This window comes from Clavelina lepadiformis, chromosome 3, assembly GCF_947623445.1.
Source record: "Clavelina lepadiformis chromosome 3, kaClaLepa1.1, whole genome shotgun sequence".
NCBI classification, from domain to species: domain Eukaryota; kingdom Metazoa; phylum Chordata; class Ascidiacea; order Aplousobranchia; family Clavelinidae; genus Clavelina; species Clavelina lepadiformis.
Genome location: NC_135242.1, coordinates 7274956 through 7294929, shown reverse-complemented (window position 1 = coordinate 7294929; position 19974 = coordinate 7274956). Strand labels below are relative to the sequence as shown.

At 34.7% G+C, this 19974-nt stretch overlaps 3 protein-coding genes across 5 annotated transcripts; 2 read left to right on the top strand and 1 right to left on the bottom strand.

Moving 5' to 3' along the window:
- Positions 1-385: 385 nt before the first annotated feature.
- On the top strand, positions 386-2312 carry LOC143450794 (surfeit locus protein 2-like). Its single transcript, XM_076951493.1, has one exon. The coding sequence runs from the start codon at positions 573-575 to the stop codon at positions 1335-1337; it is 765 nt and encodes a 254-aa protein (XP_076807608.1). The 5' UTR covers positions 386-572; the 3' UTR covers positions 1338-2312.
- On the top strand, positions 2296-12986 carry LOC143450792 (poly(U)-binding-splicing factor PUF60-like). Of its 2 annotated transcripts, none has more exons than XM_076951492.1 (13): positions 2296-2434; positions 2622-2711; positions 5089-5250; positions 7685-7763; positions 7880-7970; positions 9132-9268; positions 9360-9478; positions 9557-9698; positions 10034-10144; positions 10904-10992; positions 11131-11247; positions 12116-12244; positions 12348-12986. In XM_076951492.1, exons 1-13 carry the CDS (start codon positions 2357-2359, stop codon positions 12516-12518), a joined length of 1515 nt encoding a protein of 504 aa, XP_076807607.1. In that variant the 5' UTR covers positions 2296-2356; the 3' UTR covers positions 12519-12986. The 2 variants fall into 2 exon arrangements, with proteins under 2 accessions (XP_076807607.1, XP_076807605.1); XM_076951490.1 differs by having other exon boundaries at positions 7685-7766.
- A 1358-nt stretch (positions 12987-14344) lies between these two features.
- On the bottom strand, positions 14345-17838 carry LOC143450795 (elongin-C-like). Of its 2 annotated transcripts, none has more exons than XM_076951494.1 (3): positions 17677-17838; positions 17224-17407; positions 14345-14922 (listed from the first exon to the last, which is right to left on the bottom strand). In XM_076951494.1, the coding sequence occupies exons 1-3, from the start codon at positions 17693-17695 to the stop codon at positions 14781-14783; spliced, it is 345 nt and encodes a 114-aa protein (XP_076807609.1). In that variant the 5' UTR covers positions 17696-17838; the 3' UTR covers positions 14345-14780. The 2 variants fall into 2 exon arrangements, with proteins under 2 accessions (XP_076807609.1, XP_076807610.1); XM_076951495.1 differs by having other exon boundaries at positions 17224-17404.
- Positions 17839-19974: the final 2136 nt, after the last annotated feature.

The window sequence follows — 19974 nt, the reverse complement described above, 5'->3', positions numbered from 1 at the left end:
TCTCTAGTGCAGGGGTGCACAACTGTTCAAGTTAATTTTATTGCATCACAATTTATTACTGAAATTAAAATTTTAGTGTGAGGGTTTTAATTAGAAATTAGCAGTAAACACTCAAGTGGCCCGCGCAATAATTCGTAAATCGCATGTGGCCCTTTGGCCAAAAAGGTTAGACATCCCTGGTCTACACTATGGACTGACTTGTCACACTTTATTATTTTGAAATTTCTCCTATTAATAAATCACTCTGTGCTATGCAACGCCTTTAAATTTAAATTTTATAGAAAGGTTGTATATTTTTTAACAAAATTTTAAAGTATAAACTAAAGGAATGAAATACAGAAATATAAATATTTCCTATCAACATCTAAAACTTCAAGAGCAACTAGGTACTTTTCCAAAGCGTGTGCGACGAAACCACCTGGCAAGCGAACAGAGAGGAAAGACTGCAAGTTGTAACAACATTCATAAGTGAATTGTTTTCTTTCTGCTATTTAAACTAGCTGTGATCAATCCAGGAACGCACAGTCTATTGACTTGTACTGTACTTGTGTGGCCAAGTTTACGAAAAAAATATGACTTCAGCAGAAGGCAATGAAATTCCCGTCGAGCTTGAACAAATTTTGAAAGATAATACTGGTTTAAAATTGGCGGAAAATGGGAGAATTAAATGTCTGCTAACTGGACATGAAATGGTTTGCAGAAAACATGTCATTGAACAACACATTGAAGGGAAAAAATATTTACGTATGAGCAAAGGTATTAATAAACAGTTTTCCTTGATTGCTCATGAACCACACTTGGTACCAAGTATTAAAAAAGGTCATGAACATCAGCTGTTCTGCACCCTGACACTTAGGCATGTTAACAAGATTCCACAACACATAGAGCGTCATGTGAATGGTAAGAAGTTCTTGAGGGCAAAAGCTAGGTGGGAAGATTGCCAGAAATCTGGAGAAAAATTTGTGCCCACCCCCATGTTGAATCGCCAGAACAAGGATTTTGTAGCAAAAGAAGATGCAGAAGGCACTAATGAGGTTTTGGATGGTGATATCTCAGAGGCTGATAGTTTTTCGGACTTGTATCCAGAAAAATACTTCGAAAAATTGCGACTTTCTTCCAGTGATGAAGAAAATGCTATGAAAGTTGCAAAACCAAAGTTGAAAAAGAAAAAGAAACTAAGAAAAACTGTCAATTCATCAACTTCAAAGAAAAAGCCAATGATAAACAAGCGTAAAATTGCATCTAAAGAAAGTCTGGTTGCAAAAAAACAATGTTTGGAGAAACCAAAATCAAAGAAGTCAAAACTGAAACCAAATCTCATTGTCAATGGAATATAATAAACGTTTTACTACTGCACATGTAAGTAGTAGTTGGCAGTATTTTTTTAGGGGTTTTATTGTGTTCAATGCTGCTATTATTGGCCCAAATTTATTCTGCAATATATCAAGGTGTTGAATCTCAGTTAAAAAAGGTTTACTTACATTTCAAGTTTACAATTTTTTTACCTGGTTCTACTTTGGCTTCGGTTTGTACTAAATGCACACATATATTCTGTTCAGCTTCAGCACACTTGTGCATATATACAGTTTTCTCCATGGTAAAATGTTTGCTGCAATTTCCATCATTAATCTTTTTTAGCTGTAGTTCACTGTTAGTACTACTTAACTCCTAATGTTTCTACGAAGTGACTATTTCTTTCTTTAGGACTTCTTGTTTGGTTTCTCTGAAAAACCCACTTTTAAATGTTTAATTTGGTTCAACACCATGACGTATATATATGTATTATATATATATTCCACAAACATTGATTTTTAAATTGGTACCGATATCATTACCCTAATTGCGGTGTCAATACAATAATGTATTTATAAAGAGGAAAAATTTCTTTATGTGTGATATCATTAGCTGTATGTTATAGTTTTGTTTGGTGTATTTGTTGAAATAATCCAAATTATTTTATGACTAAATCTTTTCAATTTTGCGATAGAGTTGTATTAAACTGTCCATTTCCTGTACAGCTGTACGGCCTGATCACCACAATTTGATTCTAGAAAATGTTTTCACCTCTCATGGTTAACTTTAATTTTCTGCGTGATTTTTTTTGTTTAACATTTTCTTTTTCAATTTTTACATTAATTTTTCATTGTTTTAAATGGATTAAGAACACCAAATAAGTTGGCTAAAACCAATAATGGCATGTATTTAAAAAATACCTGCCGATTATTTTTCTTTCATGGTGCTTTGTGGTCATGTTTATTGACTTCCTTCATTTTTATGTGTATATCACTTGTTGATCGACTGTGGTTACCAGATTTGTTGCAGATATATTTTACCTGAAATTAAATTTATCTGAGAAATGGATGAGATATTGCTAACTGCATTGTTAAAACCTTGGCCTCAATTAACTACCAGTCAAAAAGCAGCATTGGAAAAGGTTTATATCTTTATCGTTATTGCATTCTTTTACAGTATTAATAGTTACTGTATTCATAGTTAGTTTGCATCACATTTGAGAATACTGCAATGTATTGTCATTGCTATTCTGGTACACTTGTTTTAAATATTTTAGTTATGATAGCATTCCACATTGTGAAAACAATGGTACTTTTCCCTATTTCTAGGCAAAGAAATATGCTATGGAACAAAGTATAAAAGAAGTTTTATTGAAACAAACCATTCAACATCAGCAACAACAAATGACATCTTTACAAGTACATTTTTTGATTTCTTGTAGTCTAACCTATGTAGTGTAAAGTTTAGGGCAAAGTATTTGGTTGGGTGTATATCATCTGAGTGACAGTTTATTTGAGTGACAGTTCATTTGAGTGACATAATTATAGTTCATTTGAGTGACAGATTGACATTTGTTTAAGTTGCAGTTGCTGTTAATTAGTAAGTGCACAGATGACAACACACACAAGACAAAGTTTAGAGTACTATCTACAAAAAAACAACTAAGAATCCTCAACCATCTCGTCCAATTCTTCTGATAGTTCCGCAGTTGGTCCGATCTTCAAATTACGCGCAATTCGGCGGAGGAATACTTCCTGTGGAAGGTCTTCTTGCTGGGAAAACAAATTTCCAATGCGGGTTTCTTTTTGCCTTGTCATACGCAATCGGCGCAATGGTGTCGATGCACCAAATTCAAGGCGAAAGTGTTCTTGGGAAACTCTATGATGCTCGCTTTGAAACTCTTCAATTATTTTGAAAATGCTTTGGTGGTATCTGTTGACAATTGCATTGAAGCGGCGATGCCAGGCCTCCTGGATGTTATTGGTACGAGCAAGACCCGATTGTTGCAGTTGGCTGATACTCCAAAAATCAGGTGGGAAGAGGGGTGGGTGTCGAGTTGTAGGGCGACGGTTGATTAGTCGTCTTCCTCGGCGCATTGCAGTTTGGATTGGGCGGCCTAAGACGTACACTTCTTTGAAATATCTGAAATTTCTGCCTCCTTTGGTGAAGCGTCTTGGGAAAGAACTGCAAATGCAGATGGCATTGCGTCAGCCTCTAAGGAGCTTAGCGCAACCAATGTTCTGATCTTTCAATTGAAATCATCATCATCACGGAATTCCGTTGCCAATCCCTTCTTCTGGACTCTTCGATATATGCTTTGCCCAAGATGGAAAAGACATCCGTGACAGTACGAATTGGGAAACACTTCCTTTAAAGCATTGACAGCAGCCTTCTCGAAGTCTATCATTAGATGCTGTGGGTTAAGCTAAATTCCATGACATTCAGCTGTGGTCTTTAATTCCGAAAATAACATTAAATAATTTTCCTCGGTTTTTCCTGGCAGCAACGCATAGACAGCCGGTAAGGGTATCCTCTCGATGACAGCATTGATGGTATAAATTTGATAAAACAAAGTGGGACATATCTTGAATGTTCGTCCAAGAACCACATATCGCAATCAGCGAGCTTCCGGAGCAACGCGATGGATCCGACTACAATGATTCTATTTTCCCCATCTGTATCAACCAAAATAAAGTTCTCGCCGCTTCTTGTCTTTTTGAGAAACTCAGGAATCACCAACTCTTTCAAATTCTCCGGTTCCTTCGGCAGATGCTTCCGCCGCGATCGTTGTGCCACTTGCCGAAGTGCTGATTCACTAGGCAAAAACTCTGCAGCTTCAGCATCAACATTTTGCCGATGTTGTTGTACAATTGTCATCGGCAGGAGACTAGATGTTGCTGCTTCTTTCCGAACATTTCCAATCATTTGTTGCACCTGGTCCCTTCGATCATCTGCCTTGTGGACATGGGACTTTCCGACATCTACTTTTCCATTTGTATCGTTGTAGTTCACCGCCCTCAGTGTCGCTGTTCCAGGACAATCATTCCGCTCGCAACGAAAATAATGATTCTCTCCACGGCTCCGCTGGTGTCTATAAAGAAATCCATTGAGGGCGAGCTTCGACTTTCCACGGATGGAGGGAACAAAGCTAAAGTCATCCATTGTTATTAGTCGTCGAGTTTGAGTAACACAACTAATCTGTTATTCTGAGATGCTCTGCTTTCTACTTATAATAATATGGTTTCCGTTGTTTTTTATACAAATGCAACGGAAACCATGTTTTCTATTGCGTTGGTCTGATGTTGTGCAAAATGCAACAGATAGCATGGTTTCCGTTGCATTTGTGTGAAGAGCAACGGAAACCATGTCTTCTATTGCGTTGGTGTGATGTTGTGTGAAATGCAACAGATAAGACAAGATAAGATAAGAGCAACGGAAACCATGTTTTCTATTGCGTTTGTGTGATGTTGTGCAAAATGCAACAGGTAACATGGTTTCCGTTGTATTTGTGTGAAGAGCAACGGAAACCATGTTATCTGTTGCATTTATGTCATATGTGCCACTCATTTCTCAACCATTACTGTAGTTTGAACAGTACTCACCAATGTGTCACTCAAATGAACTGTCACTCAGTTGAGCATGAATTATTTGTCACTTAAATGAACGTTAAAAGAATGTGTCACTCAAATGAAGTGTCACTCAGTTGATCAACTACCATTTGGTTTACTAGCCTATGTTTGTGTAAAGTTTTATTCAAATTTTCCTTTCCTAATGTTATTGTTGTTGTTGCATCAGAGTTCTGCACAAAAACAGCGAGCACTTGCCATAATGTGTCGAATATATGTCGGGTCAATTTACTATGATGTCACTCAACAAACAGTTCGAGATGCTTTTTCCCCTTTTGGACCAATCAAGAGTATTGACATGTCATATGATCCTATCACCCATAAACACAAGGTGTGCACATTACGCATTATACGTATCCAGGTTATAGGTACATGTGTTAACTCACTTGAAATTTAATTATCCACACATTTTTTGCTAACAGCATGCGTTATTTTACAATACTTTTGTAGTGTCATTCTTGTTTCTCAGCAAACAGAATTGTATAACAGCTTGTGATTGACAATAGAATATATAGTTACATCGAGTATTTGTATTGCAAAGTTTCATCAAATTTTGACATTCACAGTCACTAGAATTTTCTAAGAAAAAATCGTATATTCCACTGAAGCAATTTTTTGATAATGTTATCCTTGTTTTATGTTATAAAAACAAGAAAAACCTAAAAAGTGGGTGTGGGTAAAAGGTAGTCAAAGAGTATGTTACGTACTAACGCAATTTATGCCAAACATTTGTTACTGTACGAGCTCTGTAGCTAATAATTTTGTTAAGAAATTATAAACAGCAAATTTTGTAATTAATTATTGCCAGTTATGTGCAACACTACTCGTGTTGCATTGTCTGGTATTACCAGCTATTGAAAAGGAATGATATTAAGAGAAAGAAACTATCGTAAGTATGATATTAAATATGAAATTATTCTATACAGTATTTTTCCTTGATATATATATATTTTGTAGTTTTTTAGAAATTTTTTTTGAAATGTACGGAACTCCAGTATGTAACCGCAAGACGTATCATAAAGGTTGAGAGACTGGTCACACTGGGAGCATTGTTGAAAACATGTAATCAAAGTCACTTCCGCAATTTTTCTATTCTACAGTACTTCTTGAGATAAGATTGTTTGCTTGATAGTTTGCCATATTTTTTCTTTGGTGAGAGAAGCCATATCTTGAAAATTGTTAGTGATAAGACCTTGTCATTATAGATTGATTTTGAGAAGTTATGGCAGTTATAGAATGATTAATCTTTGAATTCATAATTATAATTTATAAGGCTTTCATGGAATGCCAGAATTATCCAGAAATTCAGATTTTGAAAAAATTTAAATTGTCAGTTAACATTACCTGCATTATTTTACACCACATTATGTGCACATTTACTGCATTTACGCTGCGCGCATACCTGCATTACCACCAGTACTTCATGGAATTATTATGAAGCTGCGAGAGAAGTAACGCTTATGAGCAATTATTTAACCTAATATCTGTAACGCTTATGAGAAGTAACGCTCTCTGTTGACACGACCTGTATTTTAAGATCGTGTTGTTACGAAACAATAGGATTTCATAGAACAATAGAGTTTCAGGAGAGTTTATTGATTTCGAAACAAAATCCGAGAAGGAAACTAAAAAGCTGTGAATCCAGGATTTTGTGAAAAAGTGGAAGTTCCTCGCGTACCACCTAGAAAACCTTATCGTACCACAGGTTGGGAAGCCCTGGCCTACATAAACTGATCTTGTAGTCTCAGACAATTACCAATAAAAATCTCTTTGAAAAAAGCACAGGTTTTTCAAAATTTGATCATAATAGATTATTGTCAGCTTAATGTTATGTTTGTATATATTATAATATATACGAAATATTTTTATTGTAACTTTATTAAAGTATTTATTATGAATGATAACGATAAAATCTGCTTCATTGTTTAAATCTGTGCAAGTAAGTGACTTAGGGGGTGCCGGAAGGTTAACCGTAAATATTATAGAGCTGTACTTTATGAACCTGTTTTGTTGTTACCTTTTGTATATGTTTTGTATCTTATGGCTCCTATACAACTCAAAAAAATTTTGAAACCTTCATGTATTAATGTCATCACCATTTGCCAGCATACTTATACTAGCTATACTCTACTAGATTACACATTAAGTTTTGTTTTTTGTTGTTGGGAAAGTGTTAGCAGTGACTACACATGTGTAGAACAAACAGCCACAACAATAGAAAATGTACTGATACTTACACTACAATGATTTCAGTGCATTGGAGAACAGCTGCAGAGAAGAGTAAATTGTTGCACAATTGACTGAAACAGTTTTATCACTTTATATACATATTTCCAGATAGTGATAGTGACTTTGTTGTACACTACTTGTTTTCTAATACTTTATTTTGCAGCAATTTCAACTTCTTTTTCAAAATTATTTTGAAACATGTAATCAATAAAATATTAAAAAACTCATTTTAAAAAAAATCAATATTTTTTCCAAAAGCTCATCAAACTCGTTGAAGGTTACCTTGAAAAATTTCACTTTTTAATTCTTACTTCCTGGAATCAACATTCGAAATTACATTACATGTCAACAGGTTATAAACGAAAATTATTCGTTTTATCCAAATATGTGCACAAAATACCACCTATTATGGAGACCTCCCAATGATGTTCGTGTGTGAAAAATAGTGACAAATTCAAATGTCCTTAACTTATGCATATAGTAGGTACGATAGAGATTTTTGCCGGACATTTTATAATATGATGTATTTTGTACAGGGCTACTGCTTCATTGATTTTGAAATCCCTGAAGCTGCTCATCTTGCTTCAGACCATATGCAGTCAAGTCAGCTGGCAGGTGGTATACATCATAGTTTACTGAAACTACAGCTTATCATATTTATTGGTAAAATAACTTGAATAACTGAAATAACTTGAATAACTTAAAATGTTAAATATTGGTATTAATTTCAGGAAGAACAATAAAAGTGGGCCGACCAAGCAATATAGGTCAAGCTCAACCAATTATACTTCAGTTAGCTGAAGAGGCAAAACATTATAACAGGTGTATATTCACACTCTTCAGTCAATTGTGTTGCTCGTTTACTCATTTTTATTCAAATTAAATTTTTTAATGCTGCTAAACTTCGCTAGGGTTGAATTGAAACTGATTTAGCATAGGACATATCAAACTGGTGCAAACAGCACAACAATTGCAAAGATATCCATAACATGCTCTATTGAGAAGATTGAAGAAAACTGACGTGCTTTTGACATGTCTTCTGTCCTTTGTCAGCGTAAAGATCATTTGGTACTAAGTCAAGGTCAAAGTCTATTATAGACAAATAGAAAATGTTTTATCACTATAATCGCACTGTAGAAAGTAGATTTTAAAGTTAAAGCAAAATGATTCATTAAGTATAATTAATTTAATTATATTGCACATAAAGTGGTCATACAAGATAATCTGTAGGTCTAATGAAATCAACTGATTTGTGAGACATACATAACGGTGATAATGATATTCAGATAATAGTAACACAATATCAGTGATAGGATAAGGTATACTATAAGAAACAAACACCGAAATGTATGAAGATTTTAATAGGAAAGCTGAACCATTTCCAAATTTAACGAATATTTTATGTATATGTAGTATGTGTGCAATGTGGTTAAATTGTTTTAATTTAGTCAAAGAGCAGTTTGAATTTTGCTTTCACAATAACTTTTGTACAATTTTAATATTTTCTTGCTATCTATGGGGATTAATCCCTACATCTGGGGCAGTTTTTAATATGATTTTTTGATGTTTTGGTATTAACTCTATATCCAGTTGCATAGGCTACATTTCACCCATGTTTAAATGATGTGAGGTCTCTTTATTAATAAATGTAATTACTGCTAGTGTCAAACAAGCATGAACTTATATGTCCAATACTCCATTTATATTTATCTAATTAATCGCATTGTTTGCTGCATTCCGGGAGACATGTCAGAATTTTCCAGTCTTGTCAATAAAAGAGGAGTTGAACATATCCCTGCTTTTGTTGTACTTGTAGCAGCAGTTTGATAATTTCAATTAGTTTGGAAATTCTGGGCACATGAGTCGAATGTAAACAAACGATGTAATTTTGTCTGTAGTAGGCGTACTGTTTTTATGAAATTAATGTCATTGTAGAATTTTTCTATGTTGATATTTTTCACTTATTTAAATATATATTTGTAGAATATATGTTGCTGCTATTCACCCTGATCTTGATGAAACCGATATTCGATCAGTGTTTGAAGCTTTTGGGAAGATTACATCCTGTCAGTTGGATAGAGAAATGATCACAAGAAAGCACAGAGGTTATGCTTTCATAGGTAAGTGATGCTTTTACTGTGATTGGTTTACCACAGTGGTTGAAATGCATGCATTCTCTTCATAGATTTCCATTGAAATAACTTTTTCTAGAATATGACAATTATCAATCCACTGTTGACGCGATATCAAGTATGAATATGTTTGATCTCGGGGGGCAGTACCTTCGTGTAGGCAAAGCCATCACTCCACCGAATACACATTTGGAAATGGTAAGGTTGCTATGAATCATAAATGCAAGCATAAGATTTTCTCAAAGCAAATGAAATGAACAGTCAGTCCTTGTTCAGTATGCCACACCATCCAACGCAGCAACATCACTACCTGCTGCAGCTGCTGTTGCTGCAGCCGCAGTCACTTCCAAGATCATGGCTCAGGAGGCTGCTAAACCATTGCTATTGACGCAAGGGACACCAACTGCTGTTGTTCCTGGTAATTTTCATAAACTAGTATTCTGTTAATTATTTTGTTCGGATGTTATATACCTGCCATTGATTGTACTGTGATATGATTCAAATAGAATTGACTGCTTATTCAAATTTATTTCAATTACATCCAAATATATCATGCTAGACGTTATAGCATGATAAAAGAAAACATGCTCACTTGCAATTAATAAAGGAAAAAAAGTGGCAAAGCCCTTAGGACTTAAAGCGCACAAAATACTAATACAATTGTGCTAGAAAGTTTGCAGGTTAATGCAACCACCGCATCATGAATAACTTAGCATTGAAAATCCATTTTGTTTATTTTCAACATCTTCACAGTTTCAGTGGTGGGACATGCAAACCACATAACCTCTGCAAATATCATGATGCAGCCACAACTCGCCCCACCAACTGCTGTCATGGCTGCTAATCAGCCTGGTGTTGTCACTGGTGGGTAAATTTATTCATTGCTTTTTTGTAAGCAGTAGTCAAACTGTGGTTGTGATTACTTCTTTAGTTTGTAGTTAATACTAGCATGTAAATATTAGCACAGTTATTGCCAATTAATTGTTACATATGCCTCGTTTGTCAGCAATGCATTTTATGGGATAAATGTTAATTGATATTTTGAGAAGGTCAGGGGCTCACCATTATTAAATATTCCAGCTAAATTGTTATTTAGACACTGATATTTGACAGTTTATTTATACCTTTAAATTTAAAGTAACAAAATTGTGACGTTATTATTGCGAGACAAATTGGACAATATTGGCAATGGATGGGTTAAGTGCAATGATAATCTCTTTGAGTAAAATTAAGTCTGTTTAGAAATTGTTGCTATGTATGTTGTATTATTGGCTTCGTGTGAAACATTCAGTTAATCTAATGATCTTTTTTCTAATTTTTTGTTTTTGAAATGTTCTGTGTTATGAACCTAACCTTTACTACCACCCATTACCCCAACCTTTAGCCTAGCAGTTTATTAGGAACCCATTTGAATCTGACATTCATTTGCTCTCTTTAAAATTATTGTTTCTTGCTCTTTTTGAAACTTAACAACTTTTTGTATGTTGAGGATGTTTCTCTTTGAGTTGTGTTGAATCCAATGCAGCTGTTCAGCTTCAACAACAAACCCATAACTTTTCCCCAGACCTCTGTATACCTTCCCGCAAACTTGTGTGCTGTTTGTTTTATCTTATCACATCACAGGAGTTACCCCGGCAAGTGGTGCAGCTGCAGCTGGATTTCTTCAGCATTTGACTCAGCCAGCAAATACTGCACGTCCACAGCAAGTGCAGGTATTTCACTCCATTTAAAACTAGTTGTGCCCATGAAATGCAGAGGTTTTGTCCCGCCTTAAGATTACTATCACCTTGTACAAGTTAAAAACATTGTTTTGGTATCGCTCAATATTCAAAATTCTTTCTAATATTCAGAATGGAAAGGAATTACTTGCCGCTGCGCAAACTTTAAGTCAACAGGAAGGAAACATGAACATATCGGGCAGTTCACAGCGACATCTCATTATGCAAAAGCTAATGAGAAAGGAAGAGGTACTATTACTGTATTTCCTCGAACAGAGCGACTATTATGCTTTTTTGGAAAACATCTCACACACCGACTGCCAAAACCTAATCCATCTATCTGGTCCCAATTACTATGCCTACATCCTCCCAGGCTTTATTTATTTGTATGTTCTAACTTTTCAATACATTTCTCATGAAACGTTTGTTTCCAGTGGGTTTTGCCGTTTTTGTCTCAACAACCTTGAACCATATCATTGCATTTGCATGCAAAAAGATGAGATAACTCATGGCTGTAACTTTAGTGGCATAACGATAAATGTGAGGTAACTCGTGGTTGGCGAGGTGGGACAGAATACTAACTACAAATTAACTTGTATTTGGCAGTCAACATGTAAAGTGACTTTTAATCAAGGGCAGCTTATATTTTTTTTCCATAATAAATTTGTCTCATCAGTACCATATGCATTGCAACTATTAAGCTGCTAATCTTATTGATCACTATTTACATACCACATGGTAATTTGCTCACTTTTTCAAGTCTTTGTTGATAAAATAATGTTTTCATCCTTCCAAGAGACACCTTTAGTATGGTAACGTGGTAAGTTTTTAGCATGTTTTGTGTAAATGGCCATGCTAACAACCATAAATAAAACAACGTGTTTCTCGATATATGTTGACATCGACATTAGCCGCAATGCAAATGTCATAAGCCAATTTTTAACTATTAAAACTTTTATACAGGTGAGATACGTTAGTGAGCTAGCGGTGATATACCTGGCCTAAAGTGGGTACAAACAGATGACCATAAATTGCTAACAAACTAGAGTAGTACAAAAACAGGCTTGAGTGTAATGGTTCATTTAAGTGAATTAGATTGTTATCATTGTGATATTAGAGCCGGGTAATGATTTTACGCAACATGGTCAACATTGAAGATCTTGACGATGATCTTGAAGGAGAAGTAACGGATGAATGTGGAAAATTTGGGGATGTAAAGAGAGTCATCATATATCAAGAAAAACAGGTAAACATACTTTGAAGAAAATCTGTCGAAAGATGATTAAACTTCTTATAACACCCTTCAGTTTAAATTCAAATGTAAAGCACTGTAAACTGTTGCTATGTAGGGGGAAGAAGACGATGCTGATGTGATTGTTAAAATTTTTGTTGAATTCTCAAAACCTGAGGAATGTGAAAAAGCAATATCCGCATTAAACAATCGCTGGTTCGGAGGAAACAAAGTATCTGCCATTTCGTATTCCCAAGAACATTATGATGCAAATGATCTTACAGGGTGATGGAGGTTCAACTTTTTTAAATTGCTGGATAAGCTTTTTTGGCTTCTTATGAGACTGCCACCTGAGCAAGAAATCAACTAAAAACATGTAGTGCTATATGTAAACTTAGTTGAGTCTTAATGGTTGTAGTGATGTGTTACGCAAAATACACTCTATCCCATAACAAAATGAAATGTTTTACACAGTATGTAAATTTGGCTTCAATTGGATGTATCTTGCATGATTGGTAACTTTGCGTGTTTTAAGTTGTACGTGTTGCCTTGAATTTTTATCTTTTTCCTATTTCACGGAGCAAATTTACTGTAAGCCAGTATTTTTTGACAAAGCTTGTTTACAAACAAAATTTTGCGCAAATTGTGTTTTTCTGCTAAATTTTGGGCCGAGCAGGGAATCAGGTTTGTTCAAGACATGCGCTTTCCTTGTCTGGTGTCTGTTGCAATTAAAAAAATAAAAAAGTTTGTATGTTAATGTGACAGTGTTGCTGTCCTGGTCAGAGCACAAAAAGTTTCACTATCCAGTAAATTTTAGAGGTCTCAGTAATATGGCGAGGGGGTGATTGAGTCTCCAGAAATAAGCTTGGGTCAGTATGGTATTATTGTTTACTAGTGGCCAAAATATCACTGTACAGTTGCGCTGAAGCAGTGTTAACTTCATTGTAGATACACTCTTCTAAGCTTGTGTGCCACTGCCTCCTTCACAGTTTGCATGAACTGGTTGCACACTGCACAGCCTTGCCAAAGGGTGTCATGGTGAAAAATTATGTTCTTTGCGAATGACCTTTTCAATTATTGCTTATGGTCAGGAATTTTGTGTAAGGAATGAATCTTGGGAGGGTTCTGGAGAGAACTATTGGCTGTCCATGTCATATCACAGTAGTTTTCTTCAGCTGTTTAGATAAAATTTTTAACACCAACGGTGTATAATAACTAGGGCCATTTTTATTTTGACCTAAAAAAAAAATTTTTTTGACTTTATTTTTATTAAATTTTGACTTTATTTTGACCTAACAAAATTGCTTATTTGTAGAGGCCACAGTCCTTCCTCCAGTTACCCAAACATAATATTTTGTCGATTTCAGTCCCAAACGTAATATTTTGTCGAAAAGTCAAGGTGTTTTATGGATTATAAAAAGTGCTTCGTGTTTTTTGGCGATAGATTTAGGTATAGCTTGTGTTATTTTGTCCTTGTGAAAAGGGCACTTTGCCTCGATTTTCTCCGCATGGTAAATTCTAATAAACAGCAAATTAAACAGGGAAGAAGTAATGTAACCCCCTTCACACTGCATAAGGATTAATTATTTAAATACGTAACAATGAATAAACAATGGAGAATTTGCGATAAAAGTTACTGCTGATCCAAGTGGGCATCGTGACTTATTTCCTGCTTTTATAGGTTAATATGGTTTAATTGTGTCGCAGTTCCTAATTTACAATGCTTCCACGAGGATTTTTACAAGAATTACTCTCAAGAAACACAAAAACTTTGTAAAAAGCCATATTTTGACAAATTTTGACTTTATTGAAAATTTTGACTTTATTGTAAATTTTGACTTTATTGTAAATTTTGACTTTATTTTGACCTATTAACTTCTTAGAAACAATCCCCTAGGTGCTGAAAACAACTTTATTCTTTGATTCGTGGTCAGACGAGGTCCTTAAAATTTTTTGACTTTATTGACTTTTGCGGGCCCTAATAATAACTAGAACTGCAACAAAATTTTTGAATATCATACTGCATTGGTAAATCAACTTTTACTTGCACTGCTCACTTTATTAATTGCAACTTCCAAACCCTACTACATCATGTTGCAATAAAAGGAGCCAACATAATGAAGTATTAGTTTATTACCAGAAATCGATACAATATAAACATGTTTACAAGCAGAGTAATGTACAATGCTTTCTTTTTGCAAAAACATGAATTCATTAAAATTTTGGGAATCTGATACATTGTCGTTCAGTTGGTATGTATATATATTTCAGAGCTCACAGATTCCTGTTATAATTTCATTTGACATGGAGCATAACCAAATTAACACTCCTTCGATAGCATGCACAACTAAAGACCTAATAAATATGTATACACACACACAAAACAACAAATATTTATATCACTAGAAAATGCAAAACAGTTCATTGTTAAATGTAAGGGTAAATAAAAAAGTCCTCATAGGTCACTTTCAACACAGTTTTTAATGTATCATGGTAATTAAATGAGTGGCTTGCATTCATCATTATAGAAAGCTACACAAAACTAGGATAATTAGCAGTCTAAAAAGTTTGCAGCCATAAGCAACTCCAGAGCAATTTCTGGCGTGATGCAAAATTCCGGAATTTCTGTAGAGCTATTTGTGTAGCGCACTTTATAGATGAAATATTGACATACCTTTGCCAAGACATGTGATCTGAAATAAAGATTTGTTTAATTTGATCTTAAAAATATTTACTTTTTGTTGAAAAAAATTTCACTACTGTATTTGAGACTTAAAATGTCACCACAATATCAAATTCATTATTTGCAATTAAAAACATTACCTGGCCAACTCATTCAGAAATAACATAATAATGTTATTAATTATGTTAGATGTGGGATAGCATTTTGTCACAGACATTAGTTAAGAGTATGACAACATCACATAATACAGTAAAAACACAGTGGCAATGCAACTTTTTTCTGCTACAGTACCGTAGGCCATTTTATGCAATATTAATTTAATGTTGGTATGTGCCACGCGCCCACGCTTATAAACATGCATAGACACATAGAAATGCACTTTTTTCACTGCAGCTATGAATGATGTAAAACGTTATGTAATTTGGAAATATGTTATCCAAAGCTATGGAAATCGCTTTCTGTGTGACAGCGCTATGTCTGTCACTGTAGTTTTCAACTATATCACCATTAAAGTTGCAATTACAATGTTGCTGCAAACTCCATGACAGCAAAACTGTATGCTCACAGGGTAGACAGACTTGTAGCAATCGTGTTTACGTTTGTGAAGATTTTTATGACGAAAGTTGACTTTTTTTGCCAAAATTCTAGTCTTGAGCTTAGTGAGCTATTGCGAGAGCTAAAGATGTGCTAATTTATTGGGCTTTTATGAAATAACAGCCCAAGGCATACTTAAACTCAAAATTTCAGTGAGCCTCATGTGAGATTTATCGAGCAATTGCATTTTTAGTAATTTCATTTCATAATGAAACAAACAAGAAATTAGCATTTTTACAGGGGTTGTTGGGGCCCTTCACATTCTGATGCAAAACAGTTCACGATAAATAAACATAGTTTTGTAACGGTAATAACATTAAATTTTACATGATACATGATAAATTTTACATGATAGATGTAACGAGCAGCTATTTTTTTGATTTACAATCGGTATTTAAACTGGCTACAGCTGTGAATGCGCTAAATGTAGTAACACTATGCATGAATATTAGAAAGTACTCAACTAGTACCTGGACAAGTTTTATTCGTACAAAAGAAAGTCATCCAGTAACATCACCAAATTGTGTATTACAGATTTTAAAGTATTGCTTTCTGTAAAGAAGCTCACCCCAGAGAAACTGTTGTTTCATTTAACTTGGTAAAGTTATCATATATGATATACATTCTTTTTCATGTCCTCGGCGACATTTAAACTTCATTTTAGGTTTTCGTGTTGAAATTTAGTATACAGTGAAACCTCGTTAATCCGAACCCCGAACAACCGGAATCCCTGTTATCCGACACAAAAGTTTTCGAACAAATGTGCTAAATAAATAGCAATAAAATCCGATAAACCGGATTATGGAGTGAAGAGAAAATGATTCACGATTGTCCTAGTAGTTTGTTGACGAACACAATAGCTGATTATCTACGCATAATAATGTTGCAGTTTCACTCTTTAAACTCCTACGCATACTTTGAATTGGAGTAAGGTGCATACTGCTTTTTGAACATGGTGCTACATTTGCAAGATTGACTGATTTTTCGCTTTCCGATAATCCGGATACCCAGCTAAACCGACATTTTATGACGAAAAAAAGTGGTCCGGATTAACGAGGTCTGACTGTCTGTATTTATAATGTGTAGTCATTGCTTCAAGCAAAAGTAACAAACCAACAACTAATAAACCTGTTTGCGGTAATAAATGAAGGTTACTTAAATATCATACAAAAGGCGACGAGGAAAACTACAGCAATCAGTGTTTCCTTTCCAAATTGCAAATTATATAGACTATATATGTAAAGTTATAATCTATATATTTACAATAATTAGTTATTTATAATATATGTATGTGATATAATATGGTTTGCTTTGTTTCTAAAGTGAAATGGTCCCAAATTGGGAGGTTATATGCTTTCGTTGTTACCTTCATAAAATTGCAGACAGCATATTTTGAAGAGAGATAGTGCGTTAATAGCAGACGTCAAAATGATTGCCAGGTGATTTTGTTTAAAAGTGGTTAGATGTGCATAATTACGCACGTAAGTGTGTAATTTAATTTAAATAATCACGTGCCAGTTCCTAAATTTATAGACTGAGTTTGTTGCTTATAGGCTAGCAACAGAGAGCATTAAAAAGGTGATCACCAACAAACTAAATTTTTTAATTTCAAAATTAATATATTTTACAGTTTGGAAAGAAAGCACTGATTGCCGTCATTTTCCATTGTCCCATATTAATTATGCACATTTCAGCTAAAAACAAATATATAACTTACGGAATCTCACGAAATGTGACTTCATTTGTTTCATTTTCAGCAAACTGCCCAGGACCACTTAACATGGACTTAATAGTTCCAGACGTTAAAGCATAATCTCTTTTGACAATAAACTCATGACCATCTGAGGAGACTAACCGAACATACATTGAATCAGCACCTTCACAGCCGCCGTATTCTTCTTCTAAACAGAAAACATAAATTCTATACATATCTTTAAAGCTAAATGCAATAATAACATTATACAAATCAACACTGTATTAACCAGGCTGTCAGGGGTGTAGTGTTGAATTAAGAAGTGTAAGAATGCACATTTTTCAAAATTTTGAAATAATAGCGAAGCGGGGAAATCCCAAAACTAGACATTTTCAACGGCACTTCGAATAAGAAAAAATATGGGAGCGCCTTTCCCACATCACTATACCCCTTGCATTAACCAGGAACTATACATACCTTGTCTATCTTCTGCCATAATGTAAACAGTCTTTATCTTTAATCAAAGTGTCAGCAGTGAAGTGAATACTTATTTTCAGTGATCTACTATATAATAATCTACTGCCTACTATAATACTGTATAAACACAAAGCTACCTTCAGTTATCTACTAAAATAACATCAAAACGACACATAAACAATAAATAAAGGGTACTTTTTATGAGAAATCATTCATGCATGCAAGGTAAAATTTTCACATGACGAGAAAAAAAACTATCACCTCAGTTATTTTGTTATTTATCACACAGCAAACCTTGCTGCCTTGCTTAATAAACTATCGGTTAATAGAGAAAATCAGCCTGACTGGAATATGTGTGAGTTTTTGGTAAGAAATCAACCGTTCGTGCAAAGACACAAATTTTGGTGTGATGGCGAGCACAGAAGCTTCAATTTATTTGTTTATTTAATATTAATAGGCGTTCAAACAACCAGGTTTTCTCAGTTTGTTTATTATACATCAGCGTGAAGATAAAAACATTAGGCTTGCACGTCAATGAATCTTGTCCTTGCAGCTCCCTCATTTTCCTCTATGACAGAACGAACAATTTTTTGTTTTACAAGCTAATTTAATTCATCAAAGTGACTATTTCACCGGCATTCGATCACTGAAGTTGCAGAATCACAGTACGGTGACCAGCAGATTTTCGTTTATGGGTTTATTACTCTGTTTCTATACGATGAGAAGAAGGCATTGCGGTGGCATAGTAGTTAACGTCGGGGCTTGTATGCTAGAGGTCTTGGGTTCAACTTATTTCCTTTTTTACCAAAATTTATTTTCAATTTAATTTAGGCCTAATCACGAGAGGTGACAGTTTGGGTCTGAGGGATTAGATTTAAATTAATTTCGAATTTGAAAAAAAATGTGATTTCTAGCTAAAAAAATAGCGCTTATTTCAATTCGCACGCTAACTTAGTTATTTAATCAAGAGAAGTGAGAGCTTGGGTCAGAGGGGATTATTTTTACGTTAATTTACACTTTGGAAAAATTAGTACACGGTTCCCAGTTAAAATTTACTGTATTCGTATTTTCGACCCCGCTAAATTAAATATTTACTTCACCGGCCACTATTTACCAAAGTAGCTTTTTCCAAATTCGGCAACCGGCTGCCGGTGAAATAAATGCTGCCATATTTCATGAATGTATATAGCAAACACACTGCTTATAACATGACAGCAACTTGACATGTGCCTAGCTTTAAAAAGTGCTTAAGAGTAGTTACTGAGAATTGTCATGTCAGAATGTCATAAACATTGGTTTCATTACTGTTATACCACCAAACTATAGGCCTATCATACTAGGCTAGGCTACCACGCAAACAAAAGCGAAACGGTAAAAAATTATTCATTTTTTTCCTGACACTGTATCAGGGCTTAACAGTACACTATGCAGAGGCTCGATGGGGAAGTATGACAGTTCGTGACTAAAAATTGTGCATGCAAAAACACAAATTTCGGCGTGGTATGGTAGCCTAGCCTATGTTTTTAATCTTTATCGTCGGACTAAGAAAAGTGTTTGCACGACTTAAATCTGGTGATGATTCCTCATCGCTCGAACCCCGGTTATCGAGCTAGCCTTTTTGTGCAAGTTACGATTGTCAAACGTTTTTTATTTTGTTTTTTGAATTTTTATAGCCCTAGGCTAGCCTAGCCTAGGATTGCCTTAATTTAAAACTGTCCAACACCACCAGGTCCGCAGCACAGGATAAAGTGTTGTTAATGCTTTGCCCGCGTGGTGATGTGCACTAAAGCTTTAATTTATTGTTTGTTTATTGGTGACTCTTTAAACGCTAACCACTCCTGCACAGGATGCACATTTGCACAAGAACAAATCTTGTTGACTTATTGTTAGATTTCTATGGTAGTTGCACCTATTCATACAAAATAAATCATATAATACAAAAATGAAGATATTTCAAAGCTATAACACAAACAGCAGCTTATACATCGCTTATATTTTATCTATGAGATGTTTAGATATGTTAACAAAAAAAATGATATCAATTATTGCTATTGAACTCCTACTAGTGTATAATTTTAAGGTTCCTACACACTTGATGCAATTGTGTTGCCGTACCACAATGCAGTCGCAAGAAAATGCGTGCGATTGTCAGCCAGTTGTCGCACCAGTTACCACCAGGTATTCGCAATCGCGCTCAGTGTACAGACAAAAGCGCTTACTATCGCAACACAGTTTGTCGCAAATGAAGTTTTTAGTGTGAATCGCATTCAGTATGCTGACACGTTAAGCATTAAAAAG